Source organism: Anser cygnoides, chromosome 5 (assembly GCF_040182565.1).
Source record: "Anser cygnoides isolate HZ-2024a breed goose chromosome 5, Taihu_goose_T2T_genome, whole genome shotgun sequence".
NCBI lineage: Eukaryota > Metazoa > Chordata > Aves > Anseriformes > Anatidae > Anser > Anser cygnoides.
Genome location: NC_089877.1, coordinates 33,430,391 through 33,453,325, shown reverse-complemented (window position 1 = coordinate 33,453,325; position 22,935 = coordinate 33,430,391). Strand labels below are relative to the sequence as shown.

Sequence of the window (22,935 nt, the reverse complement as noted above, 5' to 3'; positions counted from 1 at the left end):
CCCCGCCGCCCCCGGCCCGCCGCCCGGCCCCGCCGCCCCGCCCGCGCCGCCGCCGCCTCCCCGCCGCCCCCGCCGCCCCCTCGGCGGGCCCCGGCCCCGCGGCCGGCCGGCGGGGGGCCCGCGAGCATCGATGCGCTCCGCCGCGCGATTGGTAGCGCCTGGCGCTGACGGAAATTGCCGAAGGGACTCGGCCGAAGCGGCCGGCTGAGCCGGCGGGTCTCGCGGGAGGCGGGGGAGCTCTCGCGATGGCTGCGGGAGGCGGGGGGGGGCAGCGGAAGTGCACGGCCCGCTCGCCCTTGAGCCGCCGGAAGGGCGGTGGGAGCGGCCCCGCGGGGACCCCTCGGGCACCCCCCAGCCCCTCCCGGCCCCCTCGGGCTCCTCCCGGCCCCGGGTGGCTCAGGCCCGAAGGAATCGCTGAGGACGCCGTGCAGGGGGTGCTGAGGCGTTAGGCAGCACCCTCAGCTGGGGCAGCGCTGAGTTGGGGCGCTGCGGGCCGCTGGTTGTACGCAGACGGGGGTCGTGCTTGGTAACGGGGAGCCGCGGCCCGGCAGCACACGGACAGCGGAGCGTTCCTGCGGCCCCCGAGCCTCCGCTGGAGCTGCCCGTGCCTGCACGCAGCCCTGGCTGCAGCCAGCAGGCACGGGGAGGAGGCAGAGCGCGCGGCTCTTCCGTACGTTGCTTAGAAAACGAACCCTATCAAACACTGCCACACAGCAACATTGAAAGGTTTTATGGGTCATTTTAAAAAAGTATTTCAGAAGTCTTTCTTTCTTCTCTTTCAAAAAGCTTATCATTTTCAATCTGCGTTTGCCGCTCATTGATACTCATCAGTCCCAACCATTTCTTTCCCTTACGGCATTACATAAAACGGTAGAGAGCTGCAGCCTCATTTAATCAGGAAGGTTTTTCTAAGTGATGCAGTAACAGAGATGTAGTCATACTACCAAGTCCCTAACTAAAAATCCTTCTTCTTTTGTAATAGTTCCAGCCAGAACTTTGTTTCCTCTTGGAAGAGTCCAAGAGCACTGCTCAATCTCTCCTCTGGAAGAGTGCCTGTAGAGCTCAGCCTGTATCCTGCACCAAGACCAAACCCACTCTTCTGCCTCCCAGACTCCAAGCCCTTACATCCAACCATCCCTCCCTTATCTGACACTCTGCCATCCTCCCTGTTCCTCTACTAATGGGACTGGGTGGACCCAGATGATTTCAGTTGTGAAAATACAATGCAAGCACTTCAGAGCTGGCTCTGAGGAGCCTGTGTGTTCCACACCATCACTCGCTGCCTGGGAAAATCTTGTTCCAGATGAACAGCACGAGCTCCAGTGCTGAGAAGGGGCCCAGTCCACTGCCAGCATCTCCTAGCAGACCAAATGAAACAAGACTCGATCTCCACATAAAAAGCTGTAAGAAACTTGTTTCAAACCTGCTTTATTTTTTCTACAGTAAACTGAGACAAAGGAACTATACAATTTAGTTACATAATACTGTTAAGGTTATGCCAGTAAATGGTCCACGACTCGGGCACTGCTTGCATTACCTTTGTCACTGTGGCAGAGTGCTACCAGATGGAAAAGTTTTACTTTTAGCGAGTAACAGCCAAAGCAAGCACACTGAGAATAAACTAGTTTTGCCTTTATATCTTACTTTGCTTGGGGAAAATGCTAGACACCTTTTAAAGTAATTTAACTGCTCCCCCACAGACACTTGTGTGTATACAGACATTACTGTTACAGCCTTATCTACAAGAGTCCGATAGAGTAGGGCTGACAAACAATGGCAGAGCGCAACATAATAAGCAGACTGCTTCTTTTGTCAGTTAGCCTAAAATCTCCCTGACTTGGCAGAAGAGTCCTTTTAAGGAGTACACCTCTGCCGTTTTTGCCAGCAGAGCTGTTCATTAGGGCGGGATATTTTGCACTCTCCTATGCGTGGCTGTTGTTTAGATACGCCAAGAGACTTATCTGGGTATAAACCAAGCCCACGTTAGTTGGCCAGAACTCTTGTTTTTTCCAAGCAAGCCCTTTCTAATCTCAATGAACAGGCATCTTAGGAGCTCCCCTATTTAGATATTTGGTTTGTGTGGGAGTTTTACATATGCTGCAACAGTTGACAACAAAAGAACCAATACAACTTAAGACAGTTGTCTAATAAAAAAAGTAAAGAGCAAAACCAGCTCATTAAAAAAAAAAAAAGATCTCAAAACAGATCTCGACAAATCACAGCAGGAATTGCCTTGGCATTAGAGAGACCATTATTTCCCATCCGCAATCTGTTTACCTGTCCTTGTAAAGAGAGGAGTTTTTCTTTGGTACTTCTTCTACATGGGGAGCAGCCCCTTTTCGTTCATTTGGATGCCCTCAGATCCGCAATTTGAGCTCATCAAGTCACCTGTATCAAAGATTTTTACAGCCAGTTTGAGGCTGGTTTGAGGTTCTCCCACAGACTTGCCACTTGATTTTGATTTTCATTCTTTTCCTGACAAAGTAGATCCTGATTGTTGAAGGATGTTTGAGACACTGCTTCATTTGGGGGAAGACAGTCCCCGTCATTTCTATGGGCTGCATCCTTCTGTGCATCGCTTCTCTCATTTATTTTCACGGCTGGCCTGATCAAAAGGCCATCCTCATTCATCCTGTAGTCTTTCACTGCTTTCTCCCTTCGCAGCTTCTGGACACCTGCCAGCTGACACAGCTCCTTTGGCAGCTCCGTGCAAGTGGGCTGATAAGGGAAAAAGAAAAGAAAGAGAAAAGAAATCAAAACAATACATATGCATACACTTATGCTCTACTTTTGTTAATATCAGATAAGAGCTCCCTCTGTAATTAGCCAATGAAACAGAGTAATCATCTCTCATTGCATCTACTGAATGCATTAACTACCTGCAAACACTATCTTGGGGGGAAGGAGGGGAGACTCTCCTCTCCCTTTTAAACGCAACCCAAAGGGAAAAATATTAGACTTGCTTTATTGTTTACTCCTTTATTATACAGATCTTCAAGATTTAAGTAATATTTCACATATGGGATTTAGATTTCCCCTGAGATCTTTTGCACTATCAAGTTGTAAAGCCCCCAAAGAGGCATGACCATTCAGGCTTCCTGATAGGAACCACTGTAAAGGCAACTTTTCTGGCTTTTCTTTAAAAACGTGGTATTTCTATCCTAAAACAAATGTATTAAAAAAATCCTTATGTGGAAAAACCCAACATAGTTTATAAATCAATAGAACAGCTGCTTAGGAAGTACATGACAGGAGATGCACTCCTTAAAGATTGGACTAGACAATCTTAAAGGTCTTCTCCAACTTGAATGATTCTATGATTCCTTGACTCGGTTCTGAGCAGTGCATGCATGGAACTCTGTACAAAACATTACATTTTCATTCAAAAACATTTCAGGATCCGCTCTTTAACAAGGACTGCAGTGCTCACCGTGTTTGTGGGAACAACAAAAATATCCACAACTGCTTTCATCTATAGAAAGGAGAATTACATACAAAAAGGAAGCTTGCTAACAAGCAGCCAAGCAAATTCAATTCTAGCAGGTTGCATGGGGACAACTTCAAGACAACGGCAAAACATCACAGAAAGTGAAAGGAAACTGGCAGGACTGCAGAGTAGGGGAACAGAGACTATTAAATAATTGCCCTTCAGAACAGTAAAGCCCCATCCAAATGAAGAAATCAGGAAGGATGAAGTTGCAGAACAAACAAAAGGCAGGCCAGAAGAATTTAATTACTATTTAGCAAAACCAAAACAATACAAAACTTTCTGTAAACACAAGAAGCACACAAAACATCAACCATGCTGCTGGGCCAAGTGATGGTCAGAACACAAAAGCAGCACAGGAACAAACACAACATGTTTTCACTTCTGCATTCAACATGAAAAAATGTGGAGGCTCCCACACCAAAAACACTTGTTGTATATCCAGAATGTTTCAGATTGTTGCATAAATATTTGTCCTGATACTTTAAACAGAAACAGCAAGGTGCATTTCACCCAAGATTCCTGAAACGGTGATGAAACAGCTGAACAAGCAACTGTAGTAACTTGCTTAAAACTTGCCTTAATATCCAGGGACTGGAAGATGGTGCACATTTAAAGACAGTCCAGGGGAAGACAGAGGAAGCTACATGCTGGTTAAGCCTGATGTCAGCGTGGACACACTGGCAGAAACACCAAGAGCAGGAGGAGTAAATATACGGATAGGATACTCGAGGGGAGTTATCATAGCCTTTGTAAAGGGAAGCCATGCCTCATAAAACCTGCGTCTAGAAGTCTGCACAGATCCAGAGGAAGGCAAAATAGTTCAGACAGCATTAAGAAAAAAAGCAGATGAAGCGTTTACTTGCAAACACCCCACCTTCAGTTCTATTTAACCGGAAGAACTTACATCCAGCTTCCCCACTGCCACACAACTCCGCTACAGTACCAAAGCTCTTTCCAAAGAACAGCCATCAGTTAAAGTGCTGCACTTCTAAGAGATCATTTGCTTCTGAACACCAGTGTGCTCCCAGGCAGCATTTGCTTCTCTGAATCTAAGTCCTACACATCAGAATGCAGTGATACCTACAAACACCTAACCACGCACAATAAAAATCTACAAGGAGAATTAGAAATTTCACACACAGCTCCGTTACTAGCTCGTTTCTAGAGACAGAGCTGCAGAGGCACAGAAATCCATTTTACTTCATTTCTGCATCCACAAGGAGAGTAATTACTCCTGCCAGAAAGTGATGCTGAAAATACAGGAAATAGCAGAGACCTTCAGGATGGGAAGTCTGGGATGAGCTTGCTCTCAGTGGTGAGGGAAGATTACCACTTGAGAAAGACTTTACAGCACAATTTACATTCACATACATTTACAGCACAATTACATTCATCAGCCTTATTCACATCTATCTTTCCTCAACTTGTACTGGATGCAGCAACCCCTAAGGGAACGCAGTGACCTCCTCAGTGCAGGGCAACTGAGGAGGCTTGGCTTTTTCTCCTTGATTATGCATGTTCACTTTTCCTTTCCTTTTCTATTCCTGAGAATAGGAACAACAGAGGGCCCCACCCAGATCTGCTCCCAGAGGCAGAATCCCCTGATTAGACAAAGAAAGGAGGGAGTTGCTAGTTGCCCTGATAGCCATTATTCAACATTATTTCTCATTACTCAGCATTACTCAATTCACAGGCAACCTGGGTCTGGAAAGCCAAAACATTTTTTTCACCGCATATATCCTGATACCGTTGTAAGACACAATAGCTGTTGGCATGATGAATTTCTGGATGCAGCAGTGACCCAGGAAAGATTAGGAGGATGCTACAACACTAGTCCGAACTGAAGTTCAATGGTGTCAGCTTTGATCTGGAAGCTCAGATTCAACATGGCAGCTGGAGATGGGAGGCAATATGGATGTGTATTCCACCCAGCTTCAGTACTTCATTAAAAATGAAGTCTCATGACCGAAACTGTTTGTATCTGAGTACTTGTTTTGCAAGCATAGTTGCTGTGGGAGTATCATAAGTTTGGAGGAATGGGAGAAGGAAAAGAGCATACACTTGCATGGCATGTCACTCCAAGGTCAGAAGCGGTGACAACTAGCAGGACCAGGGCAGGCCAAGGAAGCGCGCGGCTTTGCTTGTTGCTTAGTCAGGTATAGCATGCTCAGACACCTTTGTAGCCCAGTCTATGTAACTATTTTTCCCTTTGTCAAAAGGTTGAACATCTGCTGTTCTGTTCAGAGAGCACAATCCAAAAACTCAGAAGAGAGAAGGGCCCAGAAAAGGTTTCCTTACCTGGAGTACTAGAAGTCAGTCAGTTTCCAGATCTGGCCATCTTCTCCAAGGGCTTGTAATTCAAAGAGGCCATGGGGACTTGGAGACTTTTGCCTAGTGGCTTTCATTCCCACAACTTTCAAGTAAAGCCTTCATGTCCCACAGATGGTTCCTGTTCTACTCAGGAATTATGTCCACCTTCCAATTTGGAAGCTGACCTTGTGCAAGATAACTTTATGGCCCTGGAGCATTCATTGACTTTGGCTTTGCCACAGTCCTGCTTCAGCAACTGAGGACTCACTTCTAGTTCTCCAAGGTTGCCATGATGCATGAAGAGAGCACAGTAGACTTCTATTTCAGGTTCTCAGTGTTTCCCCCTGCACAGATATTTACTTCAGAATCCAAGGAGATCCACTGCTTTTCCTGAAGTAGCATTAGAACTGCATCAGATGATCCCTGGAGAACAAAGCCATCAAGCATAGGGACTCTGCTGCTGCTGGAGGCTGGCTCCAAGGTAAAGACAAGCTTATCGTACCAGACTGCTGTTCACCAAGAGTCCAGCAACTTTTTTGCTACAATGGTGATTGAACAGTTAGAAGATCTACATCCAGCAAATTCCAAGTAAAAATGGGCCCATTTTACTAATAAAGAAAGGCAGCTACACTGAAGAATTAGGATGTTGACCAATTAAGTATGGTAGACTAGAAGCTAGCTATGGAAGGTCAAATAAGAAAGGAAGGACAATGTCCAGCCATGTATAAATCCTGCTGGATTCAAGTCACCTTTAAAAAAAAAGTTAAATAACTTCAAGAGGTTGACTATTTTCATTCAGTGCTTTCTATCAGACTGCCCCGTATTCTTTTAGTTGGTATGAGACCTCTTCAAGCGATACTTAATTTTGTAGAACTGTATCCCAACTACAAATCCCAGAGAGCTTAAGTATAAATTGTAACTAGTTGGTGTAAGTAGTAAAATAGTTCTTTTACAGTGAAAGGATTTTCCAGGCAGCTTTAAACTGTAGCTCCACAAGAGAACCAGATCTGAATAAAGGCTCTTTGATTCAGGGAATTAATAAACAGTCAGAGAAACTACAAGTTGCATAAAACTATTTATTATTTTTAAACAGATTTAGTTGAACTTGTCACAAAGGATGCCCTTAAAATTAACTTTTATTTCTTACTTGTTGAAAAAAATTAAAAAACACACAAAACCAAAAGAAATAGCAGAAAGATACACCAAACCATGGAGATCTGCTTGGGCTTTAAATATGCATCAAGCAGATTTTTGTTCTAGTATAAGAGACTTTCATTTGCGTGATCCTCTTCCAAGGTATAAAAAGAGAAAATGATTAACAGTTTAATGATGGTGAAAATGGCTACTCTTACTGTCCACACTCCAAGATTCCTAAAGCAACTGCAAGTATGACCATCAGATGTGATATTAAATAAGCCTTCAAAATGCCATTTGAAATGCTCATGATCAAATTAATCCCTTGGCTAATCTTATGCAGTAAATGGATTTTAAAAAGGATTGGCTTCAGCAATTATTAACCTGACTACTGTTAGAAAATTCTATAAACAAATAGCCCAATGCTAAGTAGAATTCTTCTGTAATCTTTTTACTTTTAAAAAGTGTTCTTCTCCCCTCTCTCTCTCCTACTTTTGCATGCTTTTTACACTGGAAATTCAGATGTCAAGCTCATTTTTTTTTAAATGTAAGTATACACAACCTTCTGTTTTTGAAATCTCTTCTTTCAAAAGAAAAAGTTTTCAGATATGATCAGTGAGGCAACTGTGACCTCTTGTGGTTATCTGAATTAATCTCCTCTTAAATCCTTACTAATGGGATTTACTGCTCTGAGCCCTTACACAGTTCTCAAAGGATTCAAGTCTGTGCTCAAGTGCTTTGTTAAACCAGGGCAAAGAAATAGATAAATCCTCCTTTAAGACAGACCTGTATTCACTTTTCCAAACAAATAGTTCAAGGTATTTACAACCACAAAAATGAGTTAGTGACACGATCTAATCACGTTAGTTCAGTCTCCTCATGATGAATGACGATGTCTGGCAACTTACCTTTTACTCTATCTTAACACCAGACATGTCTTACACAGTTATTACAAGCCCTGCTAAGATTTCTTCACTGAAGACACTGAAAAAGACCACACCAATACCACTGCCTATTTGGTTTGCATGGAACTTTCTTCCCACCAGTGAAGAAAGTCAAGTTCCTTAACCAAAAATCCCTCCCCTTCTAAAAATGAAGAAGGAATTACTGAAGTGTCCACCACACAAAAGCCGCTACAAGGTATCTGGACATGCATTTGTGAGACAATTCTACTGGGTCTATGTAACCAAAGATGAAAAGTGTTACTTGACTAGATTTTTTTAGATAACTCAGATGACAATAAATTTGAAAGAAAAAGTAATTCATGTCTTTACAGAAATAAAAATCTTGGGGCAACAAAACATAACATTTCCCAGAAACAGACAGGACATTCAAGTAACTCAGCAGTAAGGGTGACACAACTGGTGAAAAAAAAAATAGAACAAATGTTGGGGAGTAAAACCTCGTAACAACTCAAAGCAACTCTGGCAGTTCCAAATAACACCACTTTACAACTGCCTGTTACTCTTCATGTCCACAAACACACATACCCTCCACTGAGCCCAGAGATTCTCAATCTCAGATCAGAATGAACAGAAGGCACGTGTCCATTCCTTAACAGTTGCAGCTCACCACCCACAACACTAACTTAAGGAGCATTTGTGCGAATAGACTGACACAAAAGCAGCTAGATAGATGCAGACACCATCGCTTCTACTGCTGTGCTCCAGAAGCAAGATGTGGCATGAACTAGGGTGTACAGCTGCAGAAGAGGAAGCTAATTTAGCTATGTCCTCTAGAGTTCATCCATCAGAGCCTTAGATCACATTACCAGGCTGAGAAACAAGCTAGGACATACCTACCTTTGTGCTCCTAAGGTGATCTCCAGATCCATTCCGATAAGCATTTAAGTAATCATTCACCACAGCTGTTAGGTCGGACATCAAATTATCCATTAGAGATGAGTGGACCAGCAGAAGGTACATAGCCTTCAGAGCAAGCGCTTGAAGCAGAGAAGGTGGAAAGGGTCTCAAGAACCATATATCAGGATTCTCCTGTGTATCCCAATACAAATGAAAACAGTTATTTCAGTAGCAAGAATTATAACAAAACTTTTCATCACGTTCTTCTGCAGTTTAAACAATATCGCCAGATCCTGATCTCTATTTCAGTGCTACTGAATGCTTGCAGTTTCTAAGGCTATCTGTGTACAACCCTGGGGATATCAGAGAAGAGGAAGCCTGGGAGGAGGAATTACTTCTTAAAAAATAACAAAAAACAACATACACCTACTAGAGTGTGTAATGCTAGGTTCTCTCTCACCTGTCTAAAACTAGGTAGGAAACTAGGTGTGTGTTCCTAAGAGTGGAGCTGAAAGATCAAGTTGGAAAAAAACCTCCCATCAGGGAAGCAGCCAGGGATAGGAACAATTTCAGTCAGCACAACTGAAATTAGCAGAACATGAGAGTAAGTCCCAGTGAAGCAGCACGACCATGATACTGTGAGCAAAAGTATCACTACAGTCCCTTATGTTGGTATACTTACTATATACTTATTACACAGTCATTTTTCACTTTTCCTCTTCAGACCAATAGGATGATTTGTTAAAGTTAAATAAGGAAGGCAAACCTGTTGTCATTTGGCTTAGATCTGCCATACAGAATTCTCTAAAATTAAATTCTGACAGACACTATTAGAATTCAGACACCGAAATAAAAAATGAAGATGTGTTCAAATTAGAGATTTCACTGAGCAGCTATCAGGTTAAAAATAATTTGCCTGAACAAATTATAGCCGTATCAAGAGACATTTAATTGAGGCTTTTGATAAAGACTTCATATCAATGAGTAGATTGTGCAAAACCACTCAGATTTACTCAGGAAGTTACAAAACTAGTATAAAGGGAGAAAAATGGTCTGACAGAACAGAGCTTGTTCCCATTCACAAAAGAAACCCTGTCTGTATAGTGGGGTCTCATTAAGTATCTAGCTCCTCCCATATTGAACAGTATTTTTGGAAGTCCTCCTGCCAGTCCCCTCAATCAAAAGAAAGGTCAAGTGATTAAAAATTCGACAAAGAGATACCACACCACACCTGGCACCATACTATTTACATGCTATTTATCCAGCTTACACTCCCCAAATCTTGGGGACTTCTTGCCCATTAAGATTTCCCTTGCTTGTCCCTCTCTGAAAGATTAAGAAAAACAAGGACAGAGAACAATTATATAGCAAATGCCACTGAACTGTGCTGCTACTCTCATTTTTCCATTCTAGCAGTGCTGGCTAGAGTATTTCCTCTTTCCCTGCACGACTCAGGGTTCATTTTACCCAATTTGTTCTGTTGGAGCTAGGTTTCAGAATTAGTCAAGCATATTAAGATATCCAGACCATTTTTTACCAGTTACACAAGACTTCTATTGCATAAGCTGTGTGTTTCTTCAATACCTCAATTTTAAATGTACTATTAGGAAATACTAGCATAAGCACTGACAGGAGCTGAAGCTTGCATCTGCCTCCCAAATGACTATTACGAAATGTCCTGAACTACAGCAATTTGACTACTAAATAGTGTGACATGCTCTTAAAAAAAAAAAAAAAGAATCTGAAAAGGGGCACAGCACAGCTCACAATTCAGTCTTCAGAGGTGCCTCACTGCATCACTCACCGAAGCCACTTCCTGCCTGCACTTCACGAGGGCATCCCATTTGGAAGGTATCTTCAAGTGCTGCATTAAACACTCCTGCAACGTGCAGATGCGGTGCGGAAAGTAGCCACCCGTCACCATTGAGAACTGCAGAACATCAGCCACCTGTTATGGAAGAGATCAGTATGTCATCACCAGTGTCTGCTGAGCAAAAGCAGAGATTTGACAGTGGGGAAGCATATTACAATACAAAAAAATATATATATATATGCTGCAGACACATTCATCCTCATTTTGACTGCATACAATTGCAGAACTAGTAGTCTGACTCCTTAAAGCTGTCAAGTTAAATGAAGAGTAAATCAGGTTATAAGAATGATTTCTCCAGACAGCACATTAGGAGCAGTATCAGAAGAGAGTAAGCACACAGCAATACTTCCCCTGATACTTCTTGTTGCTTTTTTTTTTTTAAACACTAAGTAGTGATGCAATGCAAGGAAAACATGATGAAAGAATATGTAAGTGGTCTAAAACCTTTTGACTAAAAACTGATTTTGCCAGTAAGACTCATCCTTGACAGCATACAGACCCAAAACTGAAGCAGACAACAGCCTACAGCAGCAACTGCATGGCATATTTTTCGCTTGTTTCCTATGCTGGCTTTATCCCTTTTACCCTTTGCAGTATCAGGCTCCAATTCTTGCTACTAATTAGGGAACACAAAGATTGGGACTATTTTAACAGGTGCAGAGAGGTGACAGTGGAAAACAAAAACCTGGAAGAGAGTCTACCCACCAGGAAAACAGAGAAGAGAAACTGAAAAGCCTAGATCCATCTTCAAAAAATACTTGAGTGATTTGTCATTAGAACTAAGTTCTCAGACTTTCTCTCCTAATCAAAACCCCAGACTCCTACTCTGGTCCTCTGGAATCCCCACTGACCTCTCATAATCCTTCTCTCCTTTCTAACTTTATTAAGAAACCTGGAGCCAACACTCTTAACACAAGTATCTACAAATCTGCCAACAAAACCTGGAGTTTACATGCTAGCCCAGTTTTACTGCAAGTGTTACAGCTGAAGCTGCTGTTTGAGCTGTTCCACCAGGAACTGTCCATGTGCTATCCAGACGGCCATACAGTGCTTTACAGCACCAGCCCAACCCCTGCAATGGTGACGACAGGATTTTCTAACTTTGGCTTCTTCTGGACACTTACACTGAGTGCAAATTCCAGGACTAGACCCCCAATTCCTGACTTTTGCCATCCAATAGCAAAGGCAAACAAGCTGGTATGATTTACTGCTGACTAAAACTGACTCTAAGGCATCAGCTGCCTTCTCTGGGAGAGAAGCCATGTATTTACTATGCTTACCAGAAGAAAGCAGTAAGCCAATCCGTTTACTGAATTCCCAAGGAATAAAAGCTTTTACTAAAGTATTATGAGGAAGACACAAAATGCTAGTGCACCATGAGTAGAACAAGCCATCTTGGACTAAGGAAGGAAATTATGTCAGACCTCCTATGCTCTGTAGTAGAACAAAGAATCTAGGTCTGCCTACACTTCTGGTACGCTGACTACACTGCTGTAGTCCAAAGAAGTCTACAACCATCAGCTGAAAAGTAACAGTACACATGGAGAAAGGAACTGCAATAATTCAGTCTGATGAATTCACTGAAGAGAGGAAAATTAAGACCCAGTGAAAGCTGACTTTCACTGGTTTGTAAGCACAAATAACCAGGTAAAGAGGGAGTTTCCACGATTCCTTACTGTTGTGGTTTAACCCGGCTGGCAGCTAAACACCACACAGCCGTTTGCTCACCCTCCCCCCTCCCTCTCTGGGATGGGGGAGAGAAACGGGAAAGTGAAGCCGGTGAGTTGAGATAAAGACAGTTTATTAAGACAGGAATATAATAATATAAGGAATATAAGGAATATAATAATAACAATAATAATAATAATAGTGATAATGATAATAGTATTAACAATAATAATGTGTAAGAAAACAAGTGATGCACAATGCAATTGCTCACCACCCGCTGACCGATGCCCAGCCTATTCCCGAGCAGCCGGCCCCCCCACCCCGGCCAGCCACCCCTATATATTGTTTAGCATGACGTCAGATGGTATGGAATACCCCTTTGGCCAGTTTGGGTCAGCTGTCCTGGGTCTGTCCCCTCCCAGCTCCTGCTGCACCCCCAGCCTGCTCGCTGGCAGGACAGAGCGAGAAGCCGAAAAGTCCTTGGCCTGGTGTAAACACTGCTCTGCAACAATTAAAACATCAGCACGTTATCAGCGCTCTTCTCATCCTAATCCAAAACATAGCACCCTACCAGCTACTATGAGGGAAAATTAACTCTGTCCTAACTGGAACCAGGACACTTACCGAACAGACCTTTTTACTGTACCTCTGACCACTAAAAACTCATCTGGCTTTTAGCTCTCAGTGGCCAAATGCAGATGAAGAGGAACCTCAGGAAAGACCTTCTGAAGCAGTCAGTTACTTTTACTCAAAGTCAAGATAAAGACTTTCAAATCTATGGAGATGAATATTCCATTCCTCTAGAAGGTTAGAGAGGGAGTTTCTAGTTTTAAAAAAAAGAAGTCAATGCTTTCCAAATAAGAAGATAATAGACTTAAATATTTAAACAAAAATGCAGTCTATTCATGAAAAGCCTAATCTGAACGAGCAAGATTATAAAATAAACTTAAGAATGAAAACAGTTTTAGCTATCACTGAACTCTCTCAGAAAATCTTAGTCATGGCATGCTAATGGCTTGGATTCAAGGGCAGAAACTGACTACTACATGCTAAAGAGGTGTGTACGTGCATTGATCTGTGGAACCAGACAGCAAATACCTCACTTTCACATTTTGTGATTAAACTTAGCATGAACCTCTGTTTTATGGACAGTCTCAAGTTGTCGTACTTTATTCTTTCAGTACACACATCTAAGAAGAATTGTATTATTTCATTTCTTACTAAACAACTAGGCAGCCAACAGCATTTTAAGAGGCAGAGATTTCAGAGCATGAGAATGCTCTTATCTCACGATGCAGCACAGAAGTGTCAGAGAAGGCAGTATTATGGATGAACATTAGAAACCTTTCACTGATGTGCACTACATGTATATTATTGCAAGCAGCAAAGAGTTGCAGCAACTGGCCGAAACCACGGGTAAAACTTTTCAAATGATGCAGGCAGAATCCCATTTAAACTAGAATTCTTCAATCCACTGCTGTGTTTTTAAACAGTCTCACTTGCACATGCACTTGTGTACATAGCCTGTTCCAATTTTAAGAAGAGCTTCTCAGTGTTAAGTGCCTCACAAAGAGCATCTATGGGAGTTTGCTCACAGGAATTTCCCAGTTACTGTCTCCAGACAGTTGATGACAAAAGTAGATGACAGCTTAATACTGCAATGACAGGCACACTTTAGGGCAGTCAAAACCAAACTGTTCCCCTTGCTTACTTATATTAGATGTATGATTCAGACTCAGATCAATGGATCAGAGTAATTGAATCTAAGCCTAAAGATCTATTTATGCAAGAAAAGCATGCACATCAGCTTATACTGAGACAACAGAACTATGAGAGCCATTTTATGGGCCTCGGAGGTCCTAGCATGGATCAGTCCGGTTAGTCATTTCCACTGTACCAGTTACATGTTCTAGTCAGTACAATTGCCTAGTCAATACAATTAGCAGCACTGGTAGGAATTTTCTCCTTGACCTTTTTCATGCAGTCAAGACTTAACACTGACATTGATTGATACTCGATTTGTAGTAGAATACTAAAAATATTTAGGGGCAGAAGGCCAAACTAACAACAGAGAGGGACTGAAAGAAACTTCTGTTGTATAACATTTACTATATAACCCAGACTAAGGCTTTGAAGAGCTACTATAGACAGTCATGTTCATGACATGAAAAATCAGTGCATATGTAAGGACAAGAATAACACACCCACACCCATTACAAACAACTATAGCCATTTTGTTATTTTCTTCTCTGAAAAGACTCTAATTTTCCACTTAGTCTTGCAACATTTTAACTACCACAATTATCAGAGCCAGCACCAGCAAAGATTTTTGTGATTATCTGGCCTGTACTCTCACTTCCACAATCGTGTTTATTAACAGACACTCCAATTCCTGGATACCTGTAAGCCTGACTGTTTCCTGCACTTGTGAAAGGGTCAGAAAGGGTAACCAGGAATATAAAACACAAGTCTACCTGGCTCCTGTTAAAGCCACAGTAGCATCAGGTTCTGCCAAGTTTTATCAAGACCCGTTAGCACATATTAAAAAACAAAAAAAAAAACACATTAAACTTGCTGCTAGTATTAGATATTAACAATCTTTTAAAATGGGGATTTAGAGATACCCAAAGCACCTCTCATAGATTGATGCTTCTCTTGACTACGATAAAAGCTTCTTCTGTGAAAAACTAGTATTTTTAATCTATTCTGGTCTACACAAGACAAGCTCTGAATACCAGCCTTGCCTGGCAATTCTTACCTAGAACAAAAATACATTTAGAAGGCTCAACTATCACCACATTCCACTGACATTAAACCTTCCTTGAAAGAAGGCTCTGAATAAGGCTCAGTTTTCTCTCATCGAAACTTTTGTTGCCAACGAGAATATGTGAAGCGTACCTGCGTATCAAAGACATTGCAGAGAAGGACGCTGTACTGGTGAAAAAGGCAGTCTGAGATCCAACGGCAGTCATGTATGACCTGGAGCAAGAAAGAGCCGTCAGACAAACCTGTGTCCAACTGCAACTTTTTTGGTAATCACTACATCTATGTGCAACCCCTCCTACCTCAGATGTCCTCACACACCCTTAACCCTTACCTTCAAGATGTTTTTATCTTCCAGCACCATTTGTAATCCGTTTTTGAAAGCTTGAGGGCCCAGAAGGAAAATATCAAACAGAAAAATATGGCTCTTTGTTGCTATCTACAACAAATTGAGTTAGAAAGAAGATGAGTGAGACGAGAACAATGGATTTGAAGGTAGGAGGAAGTGCACTGTCACATACAAGACAACCTCATATACAAGCTCATGTTAAGGAGCACACTTTCCTTAATGCTAATCTATGAGAAAGTCTTGCTTTTTTCAGAGATAACTCACAATAATTAGAAAGAATGAACCAGTAGTCTACTATACACATTTAAAGGTAGCATTTTGCTGCATATTAAGAGCATACCCTATCCAAAGCACTTCGCATAAATTCCTACGTCTACCTCAATGCCATTTCTAAAGAATCTCATCAAGAAAAATTCTTGTTCCCATGACATTCCTTTAGGTATCAAAAACTGCTACCAAAAAAAATAAAGGACATTGTTTTCCACTACACCATTCCATATAGGCCGTAACATTTAGATGTTGTCTATACTCAAACTCATAGTGGCTTAACAAAAGCTGATATATGAATACAATTTAGCCATGCCAAAGCAAAAATTCTGTGGATACTTACTTCCGCAAGTTAAGTTTGAACTCCCGCACAAGTTTTTGCTTTGGATTAACCACACCCACTTTAAGCCTCTTTAAAAATAAATCAGGACGCTTTTGAGTATATTAAACTATATTCCTTTCCATCCCTTCCTTTTCAGATATTTATAATACCATAGCTAATCAAGATATTTTATCATCTTTAGATGGATTTTACTTCTTCAGTTACATTGGCATTGTGATTACGTGGGTCTCGTAGTTTTTCAATAGACAACAGTTGTACTATTGTAATACCTCTACCCCTATTCAAGTAAATAGGGATGGCAAAACAAGCAAATTATATCATTATATACAAATACATATCATTATATACAAATATATAATATTATATACAAGTAATTATTATATTGCCTTACAATAGTGTAATTCTTCCTGTAACAGGTAGTGTATGGAAGACCTTAATTGTCTTGAAGAAAATCATATCCCTTACCAAAACAGTCACACTAGTACATCTTAAGCACAGGCTAATCCCCAAACATCTCTTAGTTTTGCGTCCATTTAGGGGCACATCTGGAGAAACATCTGCTTCTTACCTGAAGCCATGAGAGTTTTCCATGACGACATAAATTAACACCTTCTCCAACTACACTAACAACACGCTGCTGTTTCAGGTGCAGCACCTAATGAAAAACAGGGGTAAAAATAAACAGTGCCAGAGAATGATAAGCAGAGGGACAAATAGTAAAGCTGGATTTTTCTGGTCATGATCCATATGTAAGGTAAATACAGATCAGGAGCACAATGAATCCCACGTATATAGTGATCCAAGAGAAACAGACACAGTATCGGTCCAGTTACAGATAGATAGCTGGGTATTCCACAGCTAGAAACAACAACAGATTTAATAGAGATCATGGATTAACTAAAGATTATAAACTCCCCATATCTCCTCAGAAGAAATTCTCTTAACTAGGTTTAAGGAACTTCCTCAAGATCACAAAGAAGGTGTTCCTGTTAGATAAAAACAGGAACACATCTTCTAAGGTATTCAGATAAACCTGTTACCCTCACAGACACAAGAAGTTTCAAGAGAATTAAGATAAATTAACCCATACTGCACATGCGGTGTAAGAGCGGCAGAAATAAAAAGCCAGCTTCTTTTTCAAGCAAAAAATAAATTCATCTGTAAGTAGGGAAATCTTGCCCTGTGGTAAAAGAGCTTTTTCCTTTGTGTGCGCTCTCGATTTATCATAGTAAAAACCCAAATCCCAGATGATGTAACTGCAAGAGAAAATGGCATAGAAGGCATAGCATTGCTGGTCTAATTCAGACCTAAAAATACTATTCGGTTCAAGAAATCTATCATGTGTTCTGAAATTCTTCCTACCACATCCAGACACTTCTGAAGTTCCAAACACCCATGAAAACAACGATTCCCTCTCCAAACACCAACAATTCCTCATGTTGTTCCCTTTCTAAAGAAAATAATTGCTCACTAAGTAGTAATACTGACTCCTCATCCCAGTTTACAGGTGAAACAGATTCTGAAAACAGCAACCAGCACACAATAGTACAAATTCGTATCTGCTACAAACTCTTGTGCACTGCACTCTTTCCCTGCATGTATGTGCAACTTAAATATACCTTAATACCACCAGGGATACCATTTCTACTTGACTTAAGAAGCCAGTAACTACTTACTACTGAATTTTCACTACAGTCTGCAGAAACAATTTCCAATACAAGACCTCATGGAGCAGTGCTCACCATCCTGCACCTAATGGAGCTACTGACAAAGAACAGAACGGGCTTAAAAGTCATATGTTAAGTAAAAGCTTTAGTTAATACTTACTGCTGGGCCAAATTTCTGCTGGAAGCAATCAATAACTGTGTACTCTATCTTCTCTTCTTCCTCCTTCTCTAAAATGAAGTTTAAAAAACATTAGAAGCTTCCTCTTATTGAATAAACTCTGCACAGAGTATGTATTTCAGTTATATAATCACTCTACTTCTCTGGTTTATCTACTTAGCTCTTCCTTCTCTACTCCCTGAACACATCCAAACAGATCATAGAATCACAGAATGGTTTGGGTTGAAAGGACTTTAAAGATCATCTGGTCCCAACCCCCCTGCCACAGGCAGGGACACCTCTCACTATACCAGGTTGCTCAAAGCCCCATCCATCCTGGCCTTGAACACCTTCAGGGATGGAGCAGCAAAAACTTCAGGTTCAGTTTACTGAACTGTCTGCTTCAGATATTCATAGTCTTGAGCACGAACCAAAATTCTAAATTTTTCACAGAAATACTGACTATTCAAAAGTTGCAGTGTTATTTTTTTTGTCTTTGTGATGTATAAAGAAAACAAAGATTTCAATTAAAGAAATTGCATCTGTTAAAAGAGGGCTGACAGAATTTAAGACAGATTTTAGTATTTCAGAACACCTGCTTAACAATGTCTAATGAACAGATAAAGGGCTCTCAAAAGACTTCCTTTCCCTTTAAGTAAGATGCAAACATTAATAACATGCACCCATGACAACAAAAGGACAGTCTCCCAAACTCCTATTGCAAAATCACATGACAACATATTAAAAGGCTTTCCCAGATCAAAATCCCAGATTTTTTGTCAGCCTCACTCATTTTCTTCCCCACTTCCCAGGCAAAAGCAACCGACCCTCCTTTAGCTTGTACAGGCCTTGCATGCCTGTCATGGCTCTGTATGAACAGAGTGAGCCAACTGCATTTTAGATCTGCACCTGCGGGTGTGCATACAGCAGGAACCGCTCAATTGAATCAATGCAAGTGCCTTCCAAGCATAACAGCCAGTGCAGTACAGAAGTACAATAGTCTTAGTGAGCTTTCGCTTATTTGTCGTGCCACGTACGTTTCAGGTACAAGGATAAGATTAAACAGCCACTAGAGAGGAATGCTCACTGGCTGAAGCGCTTGACTTCTCCAAAAACCAGTTATGCTGCTCAGCCACTTTTACAGCTGATGAGAACCACAGAATTAACATTCTGGAAAGCAAACAAGTTTTTCTGATCTTGTGTACATATTTGCAGGCAAAAGGCATGTGTGCTGATATCGAGCTCTGTGCCTATCTGTCCATGACCACTGTTCTTTCAGAATACAGCCTGTCCAGATACAGGCGAGCCAAGAGCCCACAGCTTCAGGGGAAGATCCTGTCTGACACACACTAACTACATTGCTTGAATAATATTCGTGTTACCTGAGAGGGAGTACTTTAAGCTATTCAAGGCTCTGGGCTGGCTCTCAGGGAAGACGCCTGGAGAACTCCATGGGCTACAATCTGCTTGTCCTGTGTCTGCTCCTTTGTTCCCATTCCCCTCGACAGCTGAAGTGCACCTGCAGGAGCAAGACAACCATACATACATAGCACAGAAGTCAAAACGTTAAAACATTTCACCAGCATGGATATTTTCATAAGGAAAATTATTTCATCCAACGCCACCTAATTGCATCTAGACAATGAACTGCTGCACTGAAGCAACTTCCTAATCCCATGTGCATGATTCTGAAGGGAGACTTTGAAGCTATCCCACTATACGCTTATTTTCCCACAGGATCTTTACTTCATATGAAATTTCAGATTTATTTCTAAAACTAAAAGGTGAAAACAGAACCTGAACAGATACTCACCACAAAGGTCAGCAATGAAGGTTTCAAGAGAATAAAGAGCTAAAAGTACCATGAATGAAGTACCTGATCTAAGCCCAAGAACCACACAGTTGAAATATCTGCAAATTTTTACACTGAAACCTTAACATTTGATCCATTATTTAATCATTATAATCGGAGGGTGATTTTACAAGTTAATTAATCAGTAAAACAGTTATACCCACTGAAACTTTACTACAATCAAATTGAAGTTATTAAATATTTAAAAGAGATAGTAGCAAGTCGAGGCCAGAAATTGAGTTGGTAAACATTCACCTCACTGAAACATGTCATGTATAAGATGCTTAATTTCTAAAACAGGACATTCCAACATCAAGAGCGCTTTACTGTGAAATATGCCTTATTAGTATAAATTTCTGTACACTGATGTAAAGCCCTCTCATTATGATTATAAAGCTCCTACACTGTATATCCCTATCTCAATATAATAAAACATAAAAAGTAACTCTGTGATCAACATTTAGATGTAGATGAAAAATCTCGTATCTAAAATGGTACATTAAAAGATTAGTACAAAAATAAATCTGTCACACAAGAGAGCACAGTATGTATTACTTATTTAACTAGGAAGAAGGAGACAAGGCAGGAGCAAACAAGACAAGTGCTGCTAATTACAATTCTATGAGCTAACTATATTTTAAGGACTATTCAGTAGATATCTCTTCATTCCTACTTTTCTTAGGAGAAAAAAAAACTTAAATGTGATCTTGTGAGAAGACCCAAAGCAAAGTCATCTAAGAGCAGGAGACTGTAGAAGTCTGAAATATAGCTTTACCACCTTCCTAAAGTCATGTTTATATACATTTTAGAGCACCTATACAAACATAACTCCCATGTACAATTCGTCTGGAACTATTCAGGCAGAAGAAATGTTCATGGGAAACCGTCCCTGAAACCATAAGCTGACCCGCAAACAAACCAAGCAAATCATTCACCCAGGAACATTAATGGGAATTTAAAAAAAAAAAAAAGGACAGAGAAATAGTAAGTTATAGTTTGAAAGAGTCTTTTAAACAGCGGAGGCCTTCTACTCATCACCTTATTAATCTCTTTATAGCAAATACAAACTTGGCACAGCTGGGTCTGAACATCTGTAAGATATTAAATGCAGGTGGTGTCTCCCCTACCAATTGCATTCCTATCCCCATCTCCTATCACAAAAGCAAGCACGCATTTCAACATACTCAGAAAGCATTGCTGTTCCGTTCCCTGAATCCGGCTCATCCAGCAATTCCACTACAATAGAAATAAACAATTTATATTCTGGTGCTGACAAGCAACTTTTGGGAAATAACAAGTGTTAAAAAAGGAGAACTATAGTGAATAATAAACAGCATAGGACAGACATATATACTAGAAAAGAAAACAAACTCAAAATACAGCTTATGTATTTTTAAATTCGCTCTGATGTACAACTGCATATAAAATAGCTCACGTAAGATGCTTACAAAAAAAGTATCAAAACTTTAATATTTAAACAATAAGCAGTGGGCTTAGCATCCCACCAAAAATGAAGTCAATATTGAACTACAACTAATTACCTTACTTGCTATTAAAAATATAAAACAGTACAGATATACAAAATACAATGGAAAAAGGCAGATGGACACAGTTAAGTACTTGATAAGCTGCCTTCTAGCTACTTCCCCCTCAGCACTTTGCTCTTTGTCCCCAAAGCAAAACTTGATAGCAGACACCCATAGAAATAAATGCACAGGACCTTTACACACTAGAAACTGTTTTTTTTTTTTTGGGGGGGGGGGGGGGGGGGTAATTCCATATTTTATGACTAGTGAATCACAGAAAAAGGCTCACATAAGCAGACCACTTAGTGGAGATTCCTTTCACCTGCGCAAGTAAAAGCAAAATCAAATTAACTAGAACTTTCAGCAATTTAACTTCCCAGCACAGAACATCTTGCACTTGTAACAGAACACACAATAAATGTGTAATTATGCCTTCAACCTTCAGGAAGTAAACAGGGAGCATGCATAACTCAACTTCCTGATTGTAATTTCCATTAGTGGTCTTACTGAACCTTATTCATTAGCTCATCAATTTATAAGCCTTAATGCAGTACAGTCACAAGACCTTCATGAAGCATCGAATTACTATCTCACTAACAGATAACTGGGGAACAAAAGGTGTGTGATTTCTACAACGTTCTGATTCCTACTGACTTGGGTAGAGGTAAGTTGTGCAACTGAAGAACTCAGCAGTGACCAAAACAAATGCTGAACTGAGTGCCCATGATCCCCGTGTCTTAACGCACATTAAGGCCTCACCACTGACTATCTCGTGTTCAAAGAACATCTTTACTCCTGGGGTACTTCTGCCAGTTTCCAAGTTCTTCACTGCAATGAGGGAATAGAAAAAATAGATGCGTCAAGTTATGCTGTTACAGGTAAAAACTTAGCATTTACTGAACAAAGCAAAAACAAGAGGACCAGCTACTTCTATTAATTACAATAAAGTGAATAAAATGGGTATTTTAAGGGACAGTATGTTTACAGAACAGCATTTCCATACAATGACTCCGTGTGCTTAACAGGACAGACTTCTGGTCTGCTACACCCACACAACCTCAAACCAGAGAGCACAGACAGATCCAGCTACTTTTATCTCAGCTTTAAGACTGTGTTTTATTTATCCAACGACTGTTTAGGCTCTGGGGAACCGCATACACGTGCAGCAGCAGGCACAGCAAGCGCTGGGCAGGCTCTGGGCTGGAGGCCGCACATGCTGATCCCGAGCAGCCCCTACAGAAGTCATCCACGGCTATTTTCAGACCAAAGGGCTCAACCAGCGTGGCACGGGAGGGTCAAACACCACTTTTAACGACGGAGCGAGTTGCCGGTGCCTGTCCCCCAGAGGCCAGGCTCACACAGAGCTGGTTTCCTCACAGAAGTGCAGGAGCCCCCTAAGCAAGCGGCCCCGAGGCCGTGAGGCGCCAAACGACCACAACAGCGCCTCAGCCTCCAGCCCCAGCCTCCCTTCACCAAGCCGGGGCGCTGGGATACCACCGGCGGCCCCGACCTGTCCGCAGGAGCAGGCTCCGGTCGGGGCTGAGGTGCTGCAGCACGCCCTCGAAGGCGCCGCTGCGCACGGTGAGCCTGACGGGCCTGCCCAGGGCGGCGCCGAGCCGCGGGCTGCTGATGGCCATGGGCGCGGCGCGGGGCTGCCTGCCGCGCACCTGAGGCGCCACACAAAATGGCGGCCCGCTGCGGCGCGCGTGCGCGGGGTGGCTGAGGGGCGGGCGG

The 22,935-nt window shown here is 41.6% G+C and overlaps 1 protein-coding gene across 5 annotated transcripts; it reads right to left on the bottom strand.

Annotated features, from left to right (window-relative positions):
- Positions 1 to 1,394: 1,394 nt before the first annotated feature.
- EXD1 (exonuclease 3'-5' domain containing 1) lies at positions 1,395 to 22,899 on the bottom strand. Of its 5 annotated transcripts, none has more exons than XM_048065157.2 (11): positions 22,712 to 22,897; positions 21,961 to 22,029; positions 20,860 to 20,911; positions 19,206 to 19,342; positions 17,827 to 17,894; positions 16,568 to 16,654; positions 15,375 to 15,479; positions 15,176 to 15,256; positions 10,541 to 10,684; positions 8,737 to 8,928; positions 1,395 to 2,718 (listed from the first exon to the last, which is right to left on the bottom strand). In XM_048065157.2, the coding sequence occupies exons 1-11, from the start codon at positions 22,836 to 22,838 to the stop codon at positions 2,404 to 2,406; spliced, it is 1,377 nt and encodes a 458-aa protein (XP_047921114.1). In that variant the 5' UTR covers positions 22,839 to 22,897; the 3' UTR covers positions 1,395 to 2,403. The 5 variants fall into 5 exon arrangements, with proteins under 5 accessions (XP_047921114.1, XP_013047994.2, XP_013048003.2 ...); XM_013192540.3 differs by lacking the exon at positions 22,712 to 22,897 and adding an exon at positions 22,360 to 22,669; XM_048065159.2 differs by having other exon boundaries at positions 2,479 to 2,718; positions 8,733 to 8,928; positions 22,712 to 22,899.
- Positions 22,900 to 22,935: the final 36 nt, after the last annotated feature.